Below are 19,399 nucleotides of genomic sequence, written 5' to 3' on the forward strand. Positions count from 1 at the left end.
GTTAACAATGCCTATCCATGAAAATCACATGGGGATGCTTCGCAAACGAGGCTTATTAAGGCAAATCATAGATACCGATATAAGCGACAACTTGCCTGTCTATTTACTTGTAAGCAGAATAAATGAAAGAAAAAACAAACACGTTTTTCGAAAGAGATAACACAGCAGCGCACTCCGGTTTAAGGCCATCATCGTGGGCTTTTCTGGGACCGAGCATATCGCGCGCATAAAACCCAATGAGGCGTATGAAATTTTTGTAAATTATATGACCCAATTGTAGCCCCTGTTTTCATACAAGACAGTGAATAGCGCACGAAGGATTCCTAAGCACGAAAATATTAGAAAAGATTACCCTGAAAATCGCCTGTAGCAAAGTTCGCTTACACAAAGAACAAAATTGATTTTACAGAAGCTAAAAGTGTAGGAAATGAGCTTGTTGCTGTACTGAGAAAGGCAAGAGCAAGGTATTGCCATTATTATTTTCTCGTAGCATAAACCGATCAGAGCCGCGGCTGGGAATATATCGAAATCAAAGCAATTTATAATTCTGGTGAAGCGTTTTCCGGTGGTCTATCGGCAAACCTCTTTAGTAACTAATATGAATCAATTCGCAACTGCGCTAGAAAGATATATTTGGAACATATTGATATTAATCAAACTAAATTCCTTATTTTGTTCCTCGGCCGGCGAATGCGAAGCGGAATGCACTCTTTTGAACTTGAGCATCTGTAGTGCCTGCGAGGATGAAGACTTATTAAGTTAAAACAATAAAGTATGTTGCATACCTTATAGCTTCCCCTTTCACATATATAATTAATTTGGTATTATCAAGAGGAATATTTCCGGAAAGCACTAAATTTGCTGAAGTGATTTTATTATATAAAAGTTATAATAAAAGGCTCTTAAAGAACTACAACCTAACTTCAATACTTCAAGTTCTGCCTATATAAGCCGTCTTGAAAACTTAAACACAGCAGACTGACGAACTTTTTATCTAAATATTCATTGCAAAGCAGTTTCAAAAAAAGGATTCCGAAGGAACTATTCAACTAAAACAGAGCTAATGAAGCAAAAAAAATAATTCTACATCATTATTCTAATCTGTTAACATTAGGTATTTACACATATCTGTCGATTGCATTTGACACCCTCTCCCACAGCATGTTAACTCACAAACAGTTCCCTACAACGTGCATTGCATTGCGCATTACTTTTTCACATCTTATTTAATCCACCACAAACAGTATGTCTCATTCGTTGATCATTCCTCGGTACTTATGTACATTAGTACAGACGTACCACAGAGAAGTATTTTGGGACCCCAGTTGTTCTCTCTATACGTAATTGATTCTCAAGGTATTATCTCTGATCCTGAGGTCACTCTAATGTGCTACTCTGATGATGCTAAACTCCTCCTCACAGGAAAAAAAAAACGCAGAAGGTGCTGGAAAAAACGGTTAACCGAATCTTAAAACTTACTAGAGACTGGATGGATGAGAACTTCTTACTTGTACACACTGCAAAAACAAAAGCGGTACTATTCCGGCCTAACAACAAATGTTTAGCCCTGAATGGGTATTGGTGCCATTTCCATTCATTTTGTCGACTGCATAAAGGAGCTAGGGTTCAATTCTTCTATAATTTAAGTTGGAACTCGCATATAAATGTCATACATAAAAATCATGCAAGATCATTTTATACTTAATAAAAATCGAGAAACAATAACCGAAAGAGTAATAGTTCTTATTTACAATTATTTGTGTTGCGTTGGGTTTTATGACACATAGGCAACCCAGGCCATCATGCGCTATAATTATTTAATTTTGTTCAAGTTAAATTAGAAAATAAAGGTCGAAACGTATATTAAACTCTTACTCAATTTGCAGAAAATAGTCTTTAGAATAGTTGCAAATGTACCTTTTCAATTTCCCTCTGGGCAGCTCTTTGACTATTTTCATCTAGTTAGAATGGCTTGAATAAATATCGCTTATGCTACTCATATCGCACTGAAAATAGGGGAAATAATTCACTCTTGTAATCCATCGAAGCCTTCGCCGAACCCGCTTCTTTACGAGCCGCCACCCTGAATATACTGACAGGTGCCTGAACTCCGTTATAACTACTCCCTGCATTCCTAAACACATACTGTTCTATCAGTGTTAAAAATATCAAAAGTAAGGAACTTTTTATTACTGGTGTATCAAAGGAACACTTTCATAATATTTTGGTTTAAAATGTAATTATGTTTTAGGGCTTGTTTCTTTTGGACTTCATATTTGCCGCTTGAGATGTTTCTCTACCTCATGATTACCTTTTGCTTTCTCTGATATTTTTTTATGGACTGTTGCCAATTTGCGTCCTTCTGTTAGTTATTTATGTACAATTTTGTATTTAATTTTGTTTACCAGCGTATGCAACGCAGTAGGCGCATGTGGTTTTAAATGGAACTCTAAATATACACACGCTCGTTCTGAACTTCGTCTCGGTGTGTGCGTAGCTGCTGCCATCAGTTCTAGGGGCAGCCACGTCGCCAAGCTACGGCGAACGGTAGCTTTTGTGGCTGCTGCCTCCTTTGCACAAAAGGAGAAGAAATAAGCGAACTTGAATCAGAAGTCTCGCGCGACATGCTTTCAAGCAAATGTCGCTGACGACTGTCGTACAGGAACGGACTACATATATTGTCACATTCGTGCCTTGAACGAATGTGACAATATATGTAATTTTTCAAAACAGAACATGGCGCAAATAAATATTTCCTTCTTAATGCTTAATACTGGGCGTAATATTTCTCGCACTTTTCAGTGCATCGACGATGCAGGTGTGTTCTGTCAAAAGGGTGCCCTCGCTGAGGTAAGACAACGGTCGTTCGTGTACATTGCTTTTTATTTATTTACCTCTGGCTCATACCTGTCCTCTTGTTGCCTCCATAAATTTAACATTTTCTGCTCGTGCGCGTTGTTCGCTGCTTCCTCGATATGATTTGAATGTTTCTACCTCTAGCTCTCTCTAACTCGTGTTCTTTAAGTTATTTTTAAAAGCAGTCTTTTAATCCTTTATTTCAAGCGATAGAAATTTGAAGGAATGCTTTTATGGCCATTGACTTCAATTCATCATTATGCAGGACACCATTTACGAGGAGCTATTTGAAACATTGAAGGTAAGTGGGACATTTTTTTTTTCATCTTCTGTGTGGGACACCAAAGGCCATCCTTTATGCAAAGACATGTGGTGGACAAAATTTAGTGGTATTTTTGTGCGGGCACATTTATATAGCCCAGAAAGATTAATAGCCACGAAGAAAGCATTTTAAGTAAAGAATTTGGGACGCTATTGTTAATTTTGCCTCAGCAGTCTTTAATTCCGGGCCACAGCACCAAAGAGCTGTCAAGGGGCGAGCATCCGACGTAATTATTTGGGCCAGCCTCCATGAGGAATTCCCGCTGCGAGATATTTTAGCACAGCGCGCTGCAGCTATTTTTCGCGCTATTAATGCGAGAAAGGAACGAACACGTGGATGCAAAAAGCTAAGCTAGGCTCAACAAGTTAAACGAGCGAAAGTGTGGTTATACCTCATTATGCTTGATCTTGCTTGGCTGACTTGGTTTACATGACTAAACATGGTTATGCCGATCCAGTTTTCACATCAGGCGATACGGCATAGTATAGCGAGATATAACCAAATGGCCTCAGAAACCTAGACGGTCAAAAATCAAGTGACCACTCTTGTCATGGCTAGTCATAGGTTGCCTAGGCATGCCGTGGTCATGCATGGCCATACATAGTCACACAATGCTAACTTAGTCTGTGCTTGGCCGCCCCTGGCTGTCCAAGGCCAGACCGCGCGTACCGAGGCGAAACTGGGAGAAACCTAGCGTAGTAGAGCTTTCGCTCTATAAGCCATTCGTTGAGCTGCTATTTATGCCAGCTGCAGCGGCGCTGTTTTTACGCGCAGTGGCTGCAAAACTGAGAAGGGGCTATGCATGTACGCGAGCAAATACGAGGCGAAATATTCTCAGGGACACCTATTAACAATATGTGCTGGCAATGCAATAATACCAGAAGCTGTTGATGCATTTACATCGAGTTTCGTTTTATTTCATAGTTGGGGTAGAAGAAAGTTATTGCTCATAGCGTAAATGAAACCTGGTACATTCCGACGCTAGCATTAATTGCAAAATGCTCTCTGCTCACTGAAAGGGCCAGTAATTCAGAGTAGGAAAAGGGCCGAACAGATAGGTAATGTACGTGGATGCGTATTTATGCACGCCTATCAAAGAAACATTTCCCAACTCGCCATCTACCTTTAAGAGGCCGAACGCGATAGTGTTAGAAGTCGCCGCTGCAAACGCCTTTTTCAAATCTCTGCATTCGCTGCACGCTCACGAGCATGCTGTTCTGCTGGCGCCCGACGCCTAAGAGTATCAGCCTTTCTCTTTCGCAACTGCGTGCTCTCGTGTAGCCTACGCCTCTTTTCTTCAGCCTCTATCTTTCGTAGTTCACCATCGCCCTAGCGTTTACGCCGCATTGATGCAGCCTCTCGTGCTAGTCCAGAGGCATCCTGGTTAGCGCGCGACGCACGTTTAAGCTCACCGCCATCTTTCGGGGACCGCAGCTGGGCGGTTTACTAATGTACCACGAAGGAACCGGCTCTCCACTCAGGTAACTCAGGTGTACTTCGCAAGGGGATATCATCTGTTATGATGGAAATGTACAGCGCAAATAAAGACGAGGACACAAGGAACACACGAGCGCTGACTTGCAACAGTTTATTTCAAAACTTCGACTAGTATTTATGAAAAAACCAGGCAACTATCACACATGCGCAGTAGGTGACCCATTCATATGTAGGCGCGAATATAACAGCTCCTTACTAGTAAGAGCAATAGATGCCCTGGCCACGCAGGACCCACCCAACCGGTCTAGTCTATCATTTCAGCCTCTATTATCTCTCGAGTGAGTTGGCAACGGTTTTCGACGATAACAGAGCATTCTTGGTAAGCAGGCTGGCACACGAACACTTCATCTGAATCTCTATCATTTTCATCTTTACCGTTTTTCATACATTCCCTACAGTGTGCGTCCAGAAACCCTCCTCGCCGTTCAGACACATTATTGCAATATTCTCGGAGGTGGTCCTTAAAACACCTACTGCTTTGCCCTGCATAGCTCTTCCCACATTTCAAAGGGATGCTGTAAACAATCGAATGCGTACATTCTACGAATTTTGTTCGGTGCTTCTTTTTGCAGTTCTGATTCTTTGAATCACTGGACCTGAATAGTCTGCATAATTTTTGCAGCTTATCGGGGTCAGAGACAAGAACTTTTACGTTCCCCCGTTCGCCGACCTTTTTCAGGCGATGAGACAGGCCATGAATGTACGGGATCACAGCGATCCGTTTTGTTGAAGGCGATAGTGACGAACGAGCCTCTTTTGAGCACAGGTGCTTAAGAATGGTTTCCGCGACGCTGATCAAAACATGAGTAGGATGCCCCGCGGATCTTAGACGAAGGATCTGTTCACTGAACCTAGCAGCCATTAGCAGGACTAGATTTACAAAGCGCATTTTTCAAGCATAACCCTAGAATTTCCCTCTTTACCAGTTTGGAATGCGCAGAGCCGAATGGAAGCAGTGGCTTGTTAGCGCGTGGCTCGTACTTCCAGTAGATCTGTGGGTTGCGAAATAAAAGCCTGATGTCCAGAAATCGAATAATGCCGTCAGAAGGCATCTCATGCGCTAATTCTAGAGTCGACAAGCCTGCACGTAAGGAGGTCAGTGTGTTAGCTAGTACTTCAAAAGAGTCTGAACAGCAGTCAAGGAATATTAGAAAATAAACATACCTAAAAATCTTGGTTACTTTAAAATTTGGTAGGCAGCTACAAAGCACTATGTCCAGATGAGCTAAAAATAAATCACTAAGAACCGGGGCAATACAGGAGCCAAAACAAATTCCCTCCTTGTGCAGATTTGGGTGGCCTTCCCATTGGATAAAAGTTGACCGAAGATAAGACCTAAGAAATTCCAAGAAACCACTGCTTGACATTCCAGTTTCATTCATGAAAGCTACGTTTCCGAATATATCAATCAGTCCTGGACACAAGAGAGCAAGCCTGACTGTGGCAACGAATAGAAAATATCATTTATGTCTAAAGAGAAAGCCCCGAGGTCCCTATGCGGTGAACACTCGAGGTAATTCAAGACGGCCTCAGAGTTCTTGACTTTGAAAGGGTCTTCAATGCGTAACAGGTCGAGCTTTTTCCGAAGAAACATGGCAATGGACTTTTGCGAAGTGCCATTTTCTGAGACAATTGTCCTGAAAGGGTTGTCAACCTTATGAGTTTTTGACGTTAAAAAGACCAAGAAAATCACGGCGACTTGCTCTTATACTCTTACTTTTTCTAACTTCAGCTTAGTACAGAGCTGCTTTGCTTGTGTTTTAACCTTTGACATAGCTAAGTTCTTGCAGGGATTAAAGGCATTCGAAACTGCTTCTAAGGCATTGACCTTAAAAAACCCGTGAGACAGCACAGCAAATTCCCCTCCTTGTCAGCGGGTAGAACACAAAGAGCGTGTTCTTTCGAAAAGAACAAAACGCGCTTGACAGGTACCTTCGGGACAGGCTGCTTGCAGTGATGGAACGCTTCCATGCCGTCCGACACAGCGCAGGGACTCCTCTGCAGAATCACACCGGGCCACCCGTTTGACTAAGGACACAAGCTCCGGGGCTGACCTCTTCTCTTGGACCGCGAACTTGGGTCCCCGTGCGAGCACCTTCTGTATATCCGGAGGCAAGCGGATTTGTTCAAGATTATGGACAGTACCAAGAGACACTGAGCGCTTCTCTGGGAGGGCTCGCCGGAGCTGCCGAAGTTGAAGTTGCCAGATGTGCTTGGTGGTTTGGTCGACAAGGACGGTGAACTCTCGTAGCCGCCTTGCAGTTGTGGAAGGGTCACCAGCGGCGCTGAGCTGCGTGTCAAGAAGCCTTTGGTTAGACGAGCAAGGCGAAGACATTCAGATCTCTGAATTCCGCAGATCCTATTTCCGTGTTTGACAGAAGGCAGGAATCCTCCAAACAAGGCGCGAACGTCCTCTGGCAGAATTTTGTTCCGAATGCAGAATGAAAGTGACCGGGCTTTGCAGACGGCGCTTGCGATGAAAGCCATAGTTGATGAAGGCACACGAGGAACACATAGAAATGAGCCCAATGTAGAAGAAATATAGTTGACTAAGGTGGCAGTCTGGGCTTGTTGGTTATTCATGATGGAAGTGTACAGCGCAAATAAAGACGAGGACACAAGGAAGACACATGGAACACACAAGCGCTGACTTGCAACAGTTTATTTCGAAACTCGGACCAGTATTTATAGCTGAAAAAACCGGGCAACTATCACACATGCGTAGTAGTTGACCCATTCATATGGAGCAGCAAATATGACAGCTACATACGAATAAGAGCAATAGATGGCTTGGCCACGCAGGACCCACCAAACCGGTGTATCATTTCAGCCTCTATTAACTCTCGATTGAGTTGGCAGCGGTTTTTGGCGATAACAGAGCATTCTGACACGCAAACTCTTCACCTGAATCGCTATCATTTTCATCCTTACCGTTTTTCACACATTTCCTACAGTGTGCGTCCAGACACCCTCCTCGCCGTTCAGACACATTACTGCAATGTTCTCGGAGGCGGTCGTTCGAGCACCTACCGCTTTGTCCTACATAGCTCTTCCCACATTTCAAATGGATGCTGTAGACAATCGAATGCGTACATTCTACGAACTTTGTTCGGTGCTTCTATTTGCAGTTCTGATTCTTTGAATCAGAGGTCCTAGGCAGTCTGCGGTGAGGAGGGTTTCTGGACGCACACTGCAGGAAATGTAAGAAAAACAGTAAAGATCATAATTATAGCTATTCAGGTGAAGAGTTTGTGTGCCAGCCTGCTTACCAATATTGCTCTGTTATCGCAAAAAACCGCTGCCAACTCACTCGAGGGATAATAGAGGCTGAAATGATAGACCGGTTGGGTGGGGCCTGCGTGGCCAAGCCATCTATTGCTCTTACGAGTATGGAGCTGCTATATCTGCGCCAACATGTGAATGGGTCACCTACTACGCAGGTGTGATAATTGCCTAGTTTTTACATATATACTGGTCTGAGTTTCGATATAAACTGTTGCATGTCAGCGCTCGCGTGTTACGTGTGTATTCCTTGTGTCCTCGTCTTTATTTGCGCTGTATTTCCATCAGGAATCACCAACATGCCCAGACTGCCACTTTAGTGATCATCAGCTAATTGAACATTATTAATGTAGCGACCATCATCATCTGTTTGACTTCGCCCATGGCAGGGCTATAAGGCTTCTGGCATATCTCTTCAATTACCCGGTCCGGCACCAGCTGCGATTGTCTTATCCTCGGACACTTCCTAATCTCTTCCGCTTATCTAATTTCTCCTGGAGCCCCTCCTATGTGATTCCTAAGGTTAGCTAAGGTCCTTTATTAACTGTTATCCCCAGTTCTTCCCAATACAGGTATCGGGACACCTCCTTTAAGCATGCGGTAAATAGTACCGATGAGATCGTGTTTTCTTGCCTGACACCTTTCGTAATCGGTATTTTTATCACTTTTCATGTAAAGGATCATCGTCGCTCTGCAACCGTGATATTTTCCAGAAACTCTACATACGGCACTTTACAACCTGGTTACGGAATGCCTGCATTATTGCATAGGTTCCGACTAAGCCAACTGCTTTCCCGTGGTAAATGAAGGCTACATGTATAGGTTGGTTATATTCCCCGCATTTCTGTATCACATGATCCATGATGTAAATGTGGGCCATCTTCACGTATCCTTTTTGAAAGCCATCCTGGTCCTTTGGTTGACGGGAGTCCGAGGTTGATCTCGTTCAATTAGAGATTACTTTAGTAAATACCTTGTAAAGGACAGACACTAAGCTGATCGGTGTATATTTTGCCATGCCCTTGACGTTCCCTTTCTTTTGGAATAAGATGATAATACGGTTCATCCAAGATTGCGGTACGCTCGAGGCCACCAGGCACTGCGTATACAGGGTGGCGAGTTTTGATGGCACAACTGCCTCCCCGTCATTCAACAAACCTGCAGATACCTGACCCTTTCTGTACTTCCTCTTTCGTTACAGACGGGATATTTTATTTACGCAAACGACTGGCTTAAGCATTCATATCCTCATTATTCCGGCTACTGTAGAGATATGCGTAGAATTCTTCAGCTATTGTAACACTCTTATGCACATTGATATTCACATTGCCGTCCATATTTTCTAAAGGTGTAAAATAATTTTTCTCTATAGCTAATTTATTTCATTTCTTTATTTTTTTTTATCGTACCCCTCAGGGCCAGTGGCACTAGAGAGGGGAGTGGGAAAAACAAGAATAAAATGAGAAAAATATACAACAGAGGGACAAATTTAAATAACACCCGAGTGTACAATGCTTGCTATGGCTTTGCGGAACATCTCGTAATTATTAAGGTCTGCAATATCGGCGGGAAGGTGATTCCAGTCGCGTGAGGTACGCTGCAAGAATGAATGAGAAAAATATTTGGTATTACAAGAATCCAAACCGAAATTTCGGGGATTATCAGTACGATAGGATACTTTTCGTGAAAGGGGTGGGGGAGGGGGGGGGAGAGTTGCACGGCATCGAGATTAAAATCGCTGTCCGCTTCCATATGAGACGAATCAGCAAACTTTACACCAACGTGTAGATGTGATATGGAGCATGTGTTACCCAACTTGCTGCTAAGCCTGCGCTGGCGGTCCTAGCAGCGTTCTCTTCCCCAGTGCAGGAAATGCGTTCTTAGTACACCTGCAGCAATCATCTGGAACTAAGGCATTCGATTCTAAATGCACTGGTTTGGAAATATATACCCAGGTGTGAATAAATTACTCGTCCCGTTCCGGTCTCCCGTTAAGAATTGATTTTGTATACGTGAAAAGGAATGGATTATTTTTTACTCCTCCCGGGGTCTTTCTCTCGGGCGCATTGGGAGTATAGCTTCCTTCACGGAGTTGCTGCGGTGCACTAAAGAAGTTTTTCTTTCTGGCTCACGGCAAGCTTTACATCTAGCGTTTGGGAATAAAGTTTACAACTTTTCAAGCGCCTAATGAGGACACTACAGGAGTGCATTCTGCTTACTCAGGGAGACATTTTCGGGGCTGCCTTTTCTCCTACGAGGTTTTGTTGAACTGGCGGCATTGTGGTGGCCTTCACAAAAAGTCGCAATGTTATGAAAAAATTTTTAAGTTGCTATGCTTCGGAGAAACCTATATAGTTTCTCTTTGTTGCCGTTCATTGCGCTAAGGTGGACGAGTCATTAATATGTAAATGAAATACACTACAGCTTGGAGACTACCCTAAAATGTATTTTTATCAACCGTGTGACGACACGTACAACGAACAACTTCGTTGATGTTTTCCAAACAAACAACTTGTCTCCAGCCTCGAAAATATTGCACGTAATGTGTTAGCTACTGAGCCTAAAAAAACTGGCGCCTACACGTCACGTACAGCGCTTCACACAAGTCCGCGACGCCAAGTGTTTCTTTACAAGCTACGCCTGAGCCCTGCCGCGTCGCCTAGTCTTGAAGGCTGTGTACGAGCATTATGAATGACACCACACGAATGGACCTCGTCCCGGCGCTGTAGCCTCCATCCCGTGCAACCCGATCGCGGCAGCATGCTGACTGATGTGAGAGTGGACCCTGCTTTTGAAACAATCGTCGCAGAAAAGTGCGTCTTGTCCTATTGGAACTTTGTGGGAATTATTCCAAAAGGATTAAAAACTCCACAACGTGTTCAATTCGTTTCGAATAAATTAGAACTTGCCATATCGATTTGTTCAAAAAATCGAATCGCCAAATATTTTGTTTGGTATTTAGTTAATTCAAATAGATGCGTGCTCCAAGAAACAAAAATATTCATGCAGAATGACAAGCAGATTGGTGGCTATAGTTTGTGCGCATAACTTCGATGCATTGAAAGTTAGACATCCAAGAAAGTAAGGAATGCACGCACTCAGTTATATAGCAAGAAAGTTTATTACTATATCCTGCGCCTAATTTTAATTCGCGTAATATGTGCGCAAGAAATATTGTCTTCAGAGCTGAAATTTAAAAAAAAATTTACCGGGCGAAATGGGATAATAAAACTTTGCCATTTCAATTCGATTCTCTGTAAATATTTAAAAAGAAACCTCATAGAATCTATTTCTTTAATTTGGCGTGCACACATTGCTCGACGATGGAAACATGAAGTTTGAAGAAATGACTTATGAAGTTAACCTAATACTGGACCAAGGCATTCTACCCTCCAACGCAAGAGGAAATCTGCTTTTATTTCTCTCATATTTTCTCTTTACAGTGCACCCCAAAGAACTCTTTTTGTCTCCATGCTTCCATAATGTAAAAAAAAAACATGTTATTGCCACCACGCAAAAAATATCTTGATGTAAATGTGTGATGTAAATTTCGTGTATATAGAACATAGGTAGCAAAGTTGCATTTTTGAGAAAAAGAAGTAGCTATAAGAGTGATCTGTTTGGAAAAACAATGATAATCGTGTCTGTTCCTCCTAACCGAACCCGCACGGTCAGACACACTTGCGTGCTATCTGATAATGTACCACCGAAATTGAACGCCTAGAACGTCAGGATATTTTTCATAATGCAGTTTAATGTACGGTTAACAGAATTTAGTGATATATTATGTGTGTCGGTCTGTATAATTTCCTGCCCGTGAATGTCAGGAGAGTTATTTTTCAGTGCACGCTGCCCTGCATAAAGCCTGTCTTCTGTCTGTTGCAGTGCTTGTTGAATGCGCTTTCAAAGCAAGACTTGCTCACCGTCACGATTGGTTTGATATGCGACATTTCCACGCTGTTCAAAGTAGCCAACGCCGGTGTAGACATACTGACGCTGCTCGATCGGATTACGTTTACTGTGTTAGCAGGACTTACATGTAAGTGTATTCAATTTGTAGTCTTCCTTGGGTTCTTACTCTCATTCAAAAAATACCACTCGTCGTTACTCCGAGATCATAAAACAAAATCCTCAATAAATAATCTGCAGACTGGTTTTTGCGGCTGTCGTGCTATTGCATATTGCAGTGCTAGAGAATAAATGCAATATTTTTTTCTGCTTCCACCAAGAGGTTCTCCTTGACACGTGTAACTGAATTTAATTTTTATGGGAACATTTTTCGTTTCATGCAGCCAAGTGCAGAATAATTTTGTAGTTTACTACTTTGCCTTGGGCTGCTAAAGATAGCAATTATTTTTAAAGTTTTATTTTTGCTCTAGCTGTCGTTTTCAGTAAAAATTTGAAAAGCGACGAACTGATTTATCTCGTTACCAGCGTTCAGTAATAAAATATGTGATTACATGGCGCTAACTGCAACATTCATTCGTGTATCAATGAACGAAACACAATACATCATTGTTCAATAATTTACTAGTAAGTTTAATGAAAGCATTAACTAGATAGCGGGCTAAAACAACACTTTTCGCAGAAAGCAGCTGCAGTGCGCAGTCCGTGGCAGAACGCTAAGAATAAGCATAACAGAAAGACAATGAAGGATTAAGAAGCAAAGTTAGTCGGGCGAGCTTGCACGCAGTACCACAAGAAGGCAACTCGGTGGTAGCGGTAGCAATACGGGCGCTTGGCGGAGGTGAGAAACAGAAATAAACAATGCCGGGCTGGACACTAAAACTGACTCGGAGCTTTTAATGAATCGCACTTATGTTCTCCGGAACGGTATTAAATATCGGAGTTTTTGTAAGACGTGAGCGGAAGTGTATTCTTCACTTTTACAATGTCGTGATGTGTATTGTCGAGCATGCATCAGAAGGACAATTTGAGGCGAATAAGAAGCGGAGAGGCCATGAGTATGCGGCGATGGTAGTAGTCGTTGCCCGGAAAATTCCGAGCGGCTGTAACGTACTCTTACTAACACCTGTCAACACAAACAAAACCGATCAAGGGGTGGGACGGGAGTCGCAGTCCGCTAGAAAACACATCGAGAAGAGGACTTGACAACAGTGGTCGCCCAGAAGAAGACATATCTTCCCGAAATGTTGCCTCACAAACTGAGACTCTCTTCCGCCTATTGTAAATTGTGTGTTGTGTTTTTAAGATAGTAATCTTCCTGGCTTGGGTCTCTACTTTAGTTACCTGTGGAAGCGAAATTACAGTTCGTAGAATTGCATGTGGTACTGAACGACCGTCTAGGCGGCCAGGACGTGTGTCTAAAATGGCTGATAGGGAGATATTATCTTGTGGAGAGACTTTGAGTGCTCCGATCGGTTTGTTCCAGGGTACTCACGGAATTTAGGTAATTTGTTCAGCCCTTTACCTCTCCTGCGGACAGCACGTTTGTAACTGCTTTTTTTCTTTGCTTCTTTTGACTTACAGGTTGAGAAGACAACCCGGAATGCTCTGTCCACAAGTATCACGCAAAAGTCAGAGATGCTTCAATAGCGCACGATGCTTTCTCATAACACGAAAAAACTGAAAAGACACCCGCAGCCACCTTCTTCAAAGACGTATTGAGCAGACAAGTTTTCGCACTCTGGTCGGAATTATTTCTCTTTTTTTTCAATACTGCAGCAGTAATAGATAGGACTTGATTAATCATCCTTTGGCTGATCAAAAATGCGAGCAATCTGTTTTGTTCTGCATGTTGTATTCCTGCGTAGTCAACCGTCAACTTTTTTTTTTACAGCGCAGCTTTTAAGCGTCTGTTCGCAGGTCGAGCCAGTCGGTGTAGGTGAGCCAAGCGATAAATAAAGAAATAAAAATAAACTTTTCCGCCACTATGATTCGAACCCGCAGCCCCGCGAACAGATCACCTTCGCTGGCCACTGGACGAGGGAGCTATGCTATCGCCTCTTTTTATTTCAACATGGTATTTATTACAAAGATACGATCTTTTATGAGCATGAGCTGTCTACAAAAATTAAGAACACAGTGGCAAATCAACACACCTGAGCAACGAAGCACGAGAAAAGATTCAATGCAGAGAACATAGCTAATACATATTAATAAGACACATCTAAGCAGCAAATAACTTAAGAAAGGCGATATACAGCACAGCACTAATAGTGAGCGCCGCTCCGGTTTTGAACTCGCTCTGGGCATACAATTATTTTAGCCGTACAATCACTCTAATGAAATGGTCTTTAGCAGATACAAGAGATTCATAATGTCGGTTCATCAAGCTTGTTTCCCACAGGCTGTGCAATTCAATTAAAAATAACATACCTAAGGGTTCAACAAAAAATGGCAGTGCAGTGAGATATCGTACAGAATGCGGCGTCAAATTAATTCTTTTTTCAATGCCCGTTGCATCACGTCCCACAATAGTATCGCATCTTTACAATTGATCATACAATGCTCAAGTCGTTTCGACGCCAGAAGGTTGAGTGGTTTGATGGTAGCTACACCTGCTCCGTGGGTTATTATGGGTGACTTCAATGCTCATCACACCATGTGGGGAGGCGTTAGGATGAACGTTAGGGGAAGACAGCTTGTGTCCTTCGCCTCTGACCATGACCTCCAGTGCCTTAATGACGGAAGCCCGACCTATATTCGAGGGGTGACTTATAGCAGCTGCTTGGGCTTGACTTTCGTTTTAAAGTGCCTAACCAACAGCGTCCGGTGGTTTTCGGATGTAGAAACCCATGGCAGCGACCCTTTCCTCGACACCGAAAAAGGAACTCAGGGCAAAAAACTAACAAGCTGAAACGAACAGCCAAATGCACCTCATGCACGAATCCCCACAAACATGAACGATCAGAAATATTAGAGGACAATATCTATCTGTCGGACAAACAGGTGTCCTAAACCAAGGCCGCCAGCGCTTACAGGCGGGAAAAGGCTATCACGATTCATTGATTCAAAAGACGAATCCCTCATGAAGGTTGCGAAAACTCTGTGGAAAGGCTAGATATAAAATCTTGTGCAATGAATAATTTGCAGTGCATAATAAATTTTAGTGGCGAGAAACAGATTACATGCGGTCTCCCTGCAAAAATTGAGAAACCATGGGGCACAAACATCTGAGCATAAGGCTGAAGAGTTGGCACAAAGTCTTTCCAGTAATATGCATGGCGATTGTAGGCACTGAAAGGAACGCCAAGGTACTTTGGTCGCGTACGTGTCCTTTTCATACCAGCATATTCGGCAGGTGTCGTTCCCCACATACCCAACCAGAGACCACAACTTTTACAACGATTAATCAGATCTGACACTGAACCGAAGTCTTTCGTTAAACGAATCAGATCACCGATGCTTGGCTTATCAGCGCAGATAAAGGTCAGGTCATCCGCGTAGGCTAATGCCTTCAGTTCGTGACCCACAATACGAAAACCAGTGACGACTGCACTCTTTATAGCACCTAAAGTGGCTCAAAGTATATTGCGAACAGGAGCGGGGACAGTGGGCAACCTTGTTTCATAGAGGACTCAATTCGCGCAGGTTTTGAGAGATGCCACTGAGAGTCAAGCGCGTGGGACAGTTTTAGTAACAAAGGTGTATCCCAGTCGAAAGAACTGAGTCAATATTGATGTGATTTAGAAGAGGAAAGAAGAAATGAATCGGACACCCGATCGCAGCAGTGCTAATTGTTCATGAGCGTCATTGAAATACTGCGACACCGCGTACGCTACGTGTAGATTAGACTCTAATGACCGACCTCTCAAGTCGCATGTTTCATGAACTCGAATCAAAGTAGACATTGCAAGCTGTAGCGCATTGGAGAGGAGTTTAACGAACATCGTGTAATCAACGTTAGAAAGCGTGATAGCGCTGTAGCCATCTGCAATTCGTAGTTTTACTTTATCTTTGGTTTTAGCTATTAATGCAATATTAAGACAATATGACTTTTCGTAAATAAGTGTGGAAAACTTCTCAATTAAATTGGGAATGAGAATTCAATTCCAAAATTTGGAGTAGGACAGGGGATAACACACATTTAAATATCTTATAATATTCCCCTGAGACGCTGCAAGGTACCAGGGTTTTCGAAAGCGGTAATCGTGGAATTGGATCTTCCAGTTCACCAAGATTATAGGACCACTTATTGCCATGCTCTCATCCCCCAAAAGCGGCGAAATAATAAACACGCAGCGCGCTACATGAATATCATCAACAATGCTTGAAGTGGCAGCAAAAAGAGGTGTTACGATTTGAAAAGTGATTAACTGTTGCATCTGTACTTGTGACCAGGGCACCGTCACAGTGTAGCTCAGAGACGCGCTTGGCACTGACGTGACAACGCTCATCAATCAAGGCCTGTCTAGTTGGCTCCTCAGAACGCAAAGCACGATTGCTGAGGAATCGCACACGGGCCGCCCGAGAGCGTTCTGCATAGAACCTTTGAAGATGATACTTTACAGTGGCAAACTTCTTTGTGTGTAATCCTGGCGCCTCCCATTTAAGTTCGTGGAAATTATAAGGGCTCTGAAGCAGCCTTTCCATTCACCATGCTTAAAGCGAGACCTCATGAAGCCGATCTCAATAGCTACGCCACGAGCTTCCTGTCTAAGCATCTCCCAAGCTGGAAATAATGGGACTCTCATGGCCAAGCGTGTTTCAAAGCTGTCTTCAGTCGCTGCTTAAAGTCCTCCTCATTTAGCAGCGAAGAATCAAGCTTCCACAGTGCCAACTGCGGCTGAAACGCGGGACGGGAACATTCTCCAATCCGCGCAATGACCATGGCTTGATCATAGAAAGAAACAGGCATGCGATCACACAAAATGTGCCTTTTAAAGAGGTCTGCGGAAACGTAAATCCCATCCAGACGTGTACGCGAGGCGCCTCTAATAAATATTAAGGAAAATGACAATCCGGCATTATGTTAAGCCTGCGTTTTCAGTAGTAGTCGATAAAATACCAGGGCTCTTGTCTGCGTTTCCGCTTGGACCTGTACGTTGGCGTGGGTCGTTAAAATCACGCGGTTAAACTCACCCGTGAGTACTACACACCGGTCACTGCCTAGAAGAGTTACCTTGCCCTGGAAAAAAAATGCGTGTGTCACCCGAATATTTGAAGCATGCACGTTTATGAACCTCCACGATTCGCCATGCAGCAGAAAGTTACAACATATGAGGCGCCCTTCTGTGTAAATCTGGTACATTAAGTGAGAAACAGAGAGACTCTTTTTTTGAAGAATAAAAGCAGCCCGCCGAATGGCCTACCAAGTGCGTCACACAGATATTATAATCTCTTAAAAATGGCAACAATCGGCGCAACTGTACCTGTTTCTGGCTAAACCGGAGTCAGGGGCGTAGCCGGGGGTTTGGATATGTACAAAAATCTAAAGGTTCTTGAACGACAAAGATTAATTAAAATGTTTGTCCTCTGCTTGCTCATTTCATGTCCTTTACGTTTTTCACATCAGCGCCATGCACTGCCTTGCTGGTTTCGGACTGATGTAGTTTTAGGCTTCGTAAAAATTTCGGGCTACGCTGCTGACCGGAGCCCACAGATATTATTGTGACGATCAACTGCTGGACGTTCGCCATAGTGATCAACGTGCACATTTGTCAACAATCCGCGGTGTCGGGCCCAAATACGGTAGGTGAGACCTCCCTAGAGTTGGCAACCGTTCTCATCGATCTGGAGCGCCGATGAGTTTTCTTGGTCTTTGACATTTGACGGCCGTCAGGTAGAGCATCAAACGCCTATACGGCACGGCCGACAGCGGCATCAGGTATCCCATGAGTGCTGGTGCTCGGTGGCACAGCCACACCACCACCCTTTTGTTCCTCCGGTTCACGCACAGTGCACGCACGTGCACCAAGAGTTTCATCACTGACACTAGACAGTTTTAGCTGTGCGTACGCAAAGACTTAGCGTACGCAAGGAGTTTGCGGGGACGGTAGTGCGCATGCGCAGAATGCAAGCGCAAGCCCTGCGTCTTGCGTGCGTACGCTAGCCAGCGGACTTTGCGTTGCGGCGCTTGCGTGGCGTGTGTACGTTAACGTTGACAAGATGGCGGCGCCCAGCTCGCCCGCTTCGGAATAAATACATGTCGCCGCTGGATTCTCCGACGCAATAGCTCGCTGAAATGGTAGCGGTTCGCTTTTATTTCGCCTACTCTTGCCCACACGTAGCAGTATAAGCGATAACCAGCCCCGGTTTTTTTCAGATAATTTGTCGATTTTCAAGCTCCTAGGCCTAACTATATGCAGTGTGTTTTCCTTGTAGCAACGAAACCTGGCGAAGCTGTTTTATAACTTTTAGCCAGTTCTTACATTTTATTCGGTTTGCATAGTTTTATTCTTGGCACAAAAAATGCTGCCAATGCACTCACCCTAGTTATCAGTAATCACTGATGAAATTTCCTTCAACCGAGCGTTCATGTGCTTTGACGTCTTTTCACTATATAGATGGCGCTACTGTTTACGCGTTCGCTTCAGGGACGCTATGGCACGGCCAGCTAAATGTATATTTCGGGGCGGAAAGCGTAACGCACGCAGCGCCGTAGCGCTTTGCGTACGCACAGCTAAACCTGTCTACAGTGTATTTCCGGTGCGTGCTCCGCTAAGCACCGGCATCAGACACTAGACTAGCAGTTGCTGATTCAGCGGGTGCAGAGGCCGACATGCCACCAGCAGCATCCAAAAGCTCTGTCGCATCAATCAAATGCTCTTGCAGAGTGTCTTCCACTGCACGGGTGCCACTGCCGATCTTGTCGGCATCAACCACAACGCATTCCCCTGAAGTATGGCCAAAACGCCGGCAGTCATTGCACCTAAATGTACGGCAGCGGCGGCGTATATGCCCTACCTTGTGGCAGCGGAGACGCAACGGCTGTCTCCCTGGAATTAAAACCAGGCCTTGAAGACCACAAACTATCAAAAGATGAGGTACGTTGCTGACAGTGTCACCATCAGCAAGAGTCAAGGCAATGCCTCTATAGAAGGTGCGCATCGCTTCCATTTCCGAAACTCTCCAGTGCTTCCTAATTGAAGCAACCTTTCTGTCAAGCTCGAAGGGCATCACGAATGCAGACATCGTCTAGATGTTCTCGGAGCCAAAGAAGCTTGAGCTTGACGGTCTTCGCTTCTGCATCAATGACCAGACAACGACGGTTTTTCACATGGAACTCTCTAGAGATCACGAGCTTAGTTTTGGCTAGAGCTGTCTCGCAAGTTACCATACACACTTGGGAGATCCGGAACTGTCTGACGGAACTGATTTCACTTTAGTCGACGGCGCGGCGTAAGGCATCTCTAAAGTTCTGCGCACGATAGGCACGGAAAGCAAAGTTCACATGTAGAAAAATGGAGTTGAAAACCAGCTTGCCAGAAGGTAGACAGGGCAGAACCGTACGATATGTAGTATTGGTGGCGGCAGACA

The 19,399-nt window shown here is 43.9% G+C and overlaps 1 protein-coding gene across 4 annotated transcripts in view; it reads left to right on the forward strand.

The window, feature by feature from the left end:
* LOC144132436 (uncharacterized) overlaps positions 1-17,382 on the forward strand; it is a 43,850-nt gene extending 26,468 nt beyond the window's left edge. Inside the window, exons 7-10 of one of the 4 annotated variants that reach the window (XM_077664849.1) lie at positions 2,803-2,850; positions 3,122-3,157; positions 11,843-11,996; positions 13,448-17,379. In XM_077664849.1, coding sequence (XP_077520975.1) covers positions 2,803-2,850; positions 3,122-3,157; positions 11,843-11,996; positions 13,448-13,452 — 243 coding nt within the window. In that variant the 3' untranslated portion in view covers positions 13,453-17,379. Of the gene's footprint in view, positions 1-2,802; positions 2,851-3,121; positions 3,158-6,618; positions 7,294-11,842; positions 11,997-13,447 lie in introns of those variants that run through there. The other 3 variants (XM_077664850.1, XM_077664848.1, XM_077664851.1) reach the window with 3 other exon arrangements.
* The last annotated feature ends 2,017 nt before the right edge of the window (positions 17,383-19,399 follow it).

The sequence above is a fragment of the Amblyomma americanum genome, chromosome 5 (assembly GCF_052857255.1).
Source record: "Amblyomma americanum isolate KBUSLIRL-KWMA chromosome 5, ASM5285725v1, whole genome shotgun sequence".
NCBI classification, from domain to species: domain Eukaryota; kingdom Metazoa; phylum Arthropoda; class Arachnida; order Ixodida; family Ixodidae; genus Amblyomma; species Amblyomma americanum.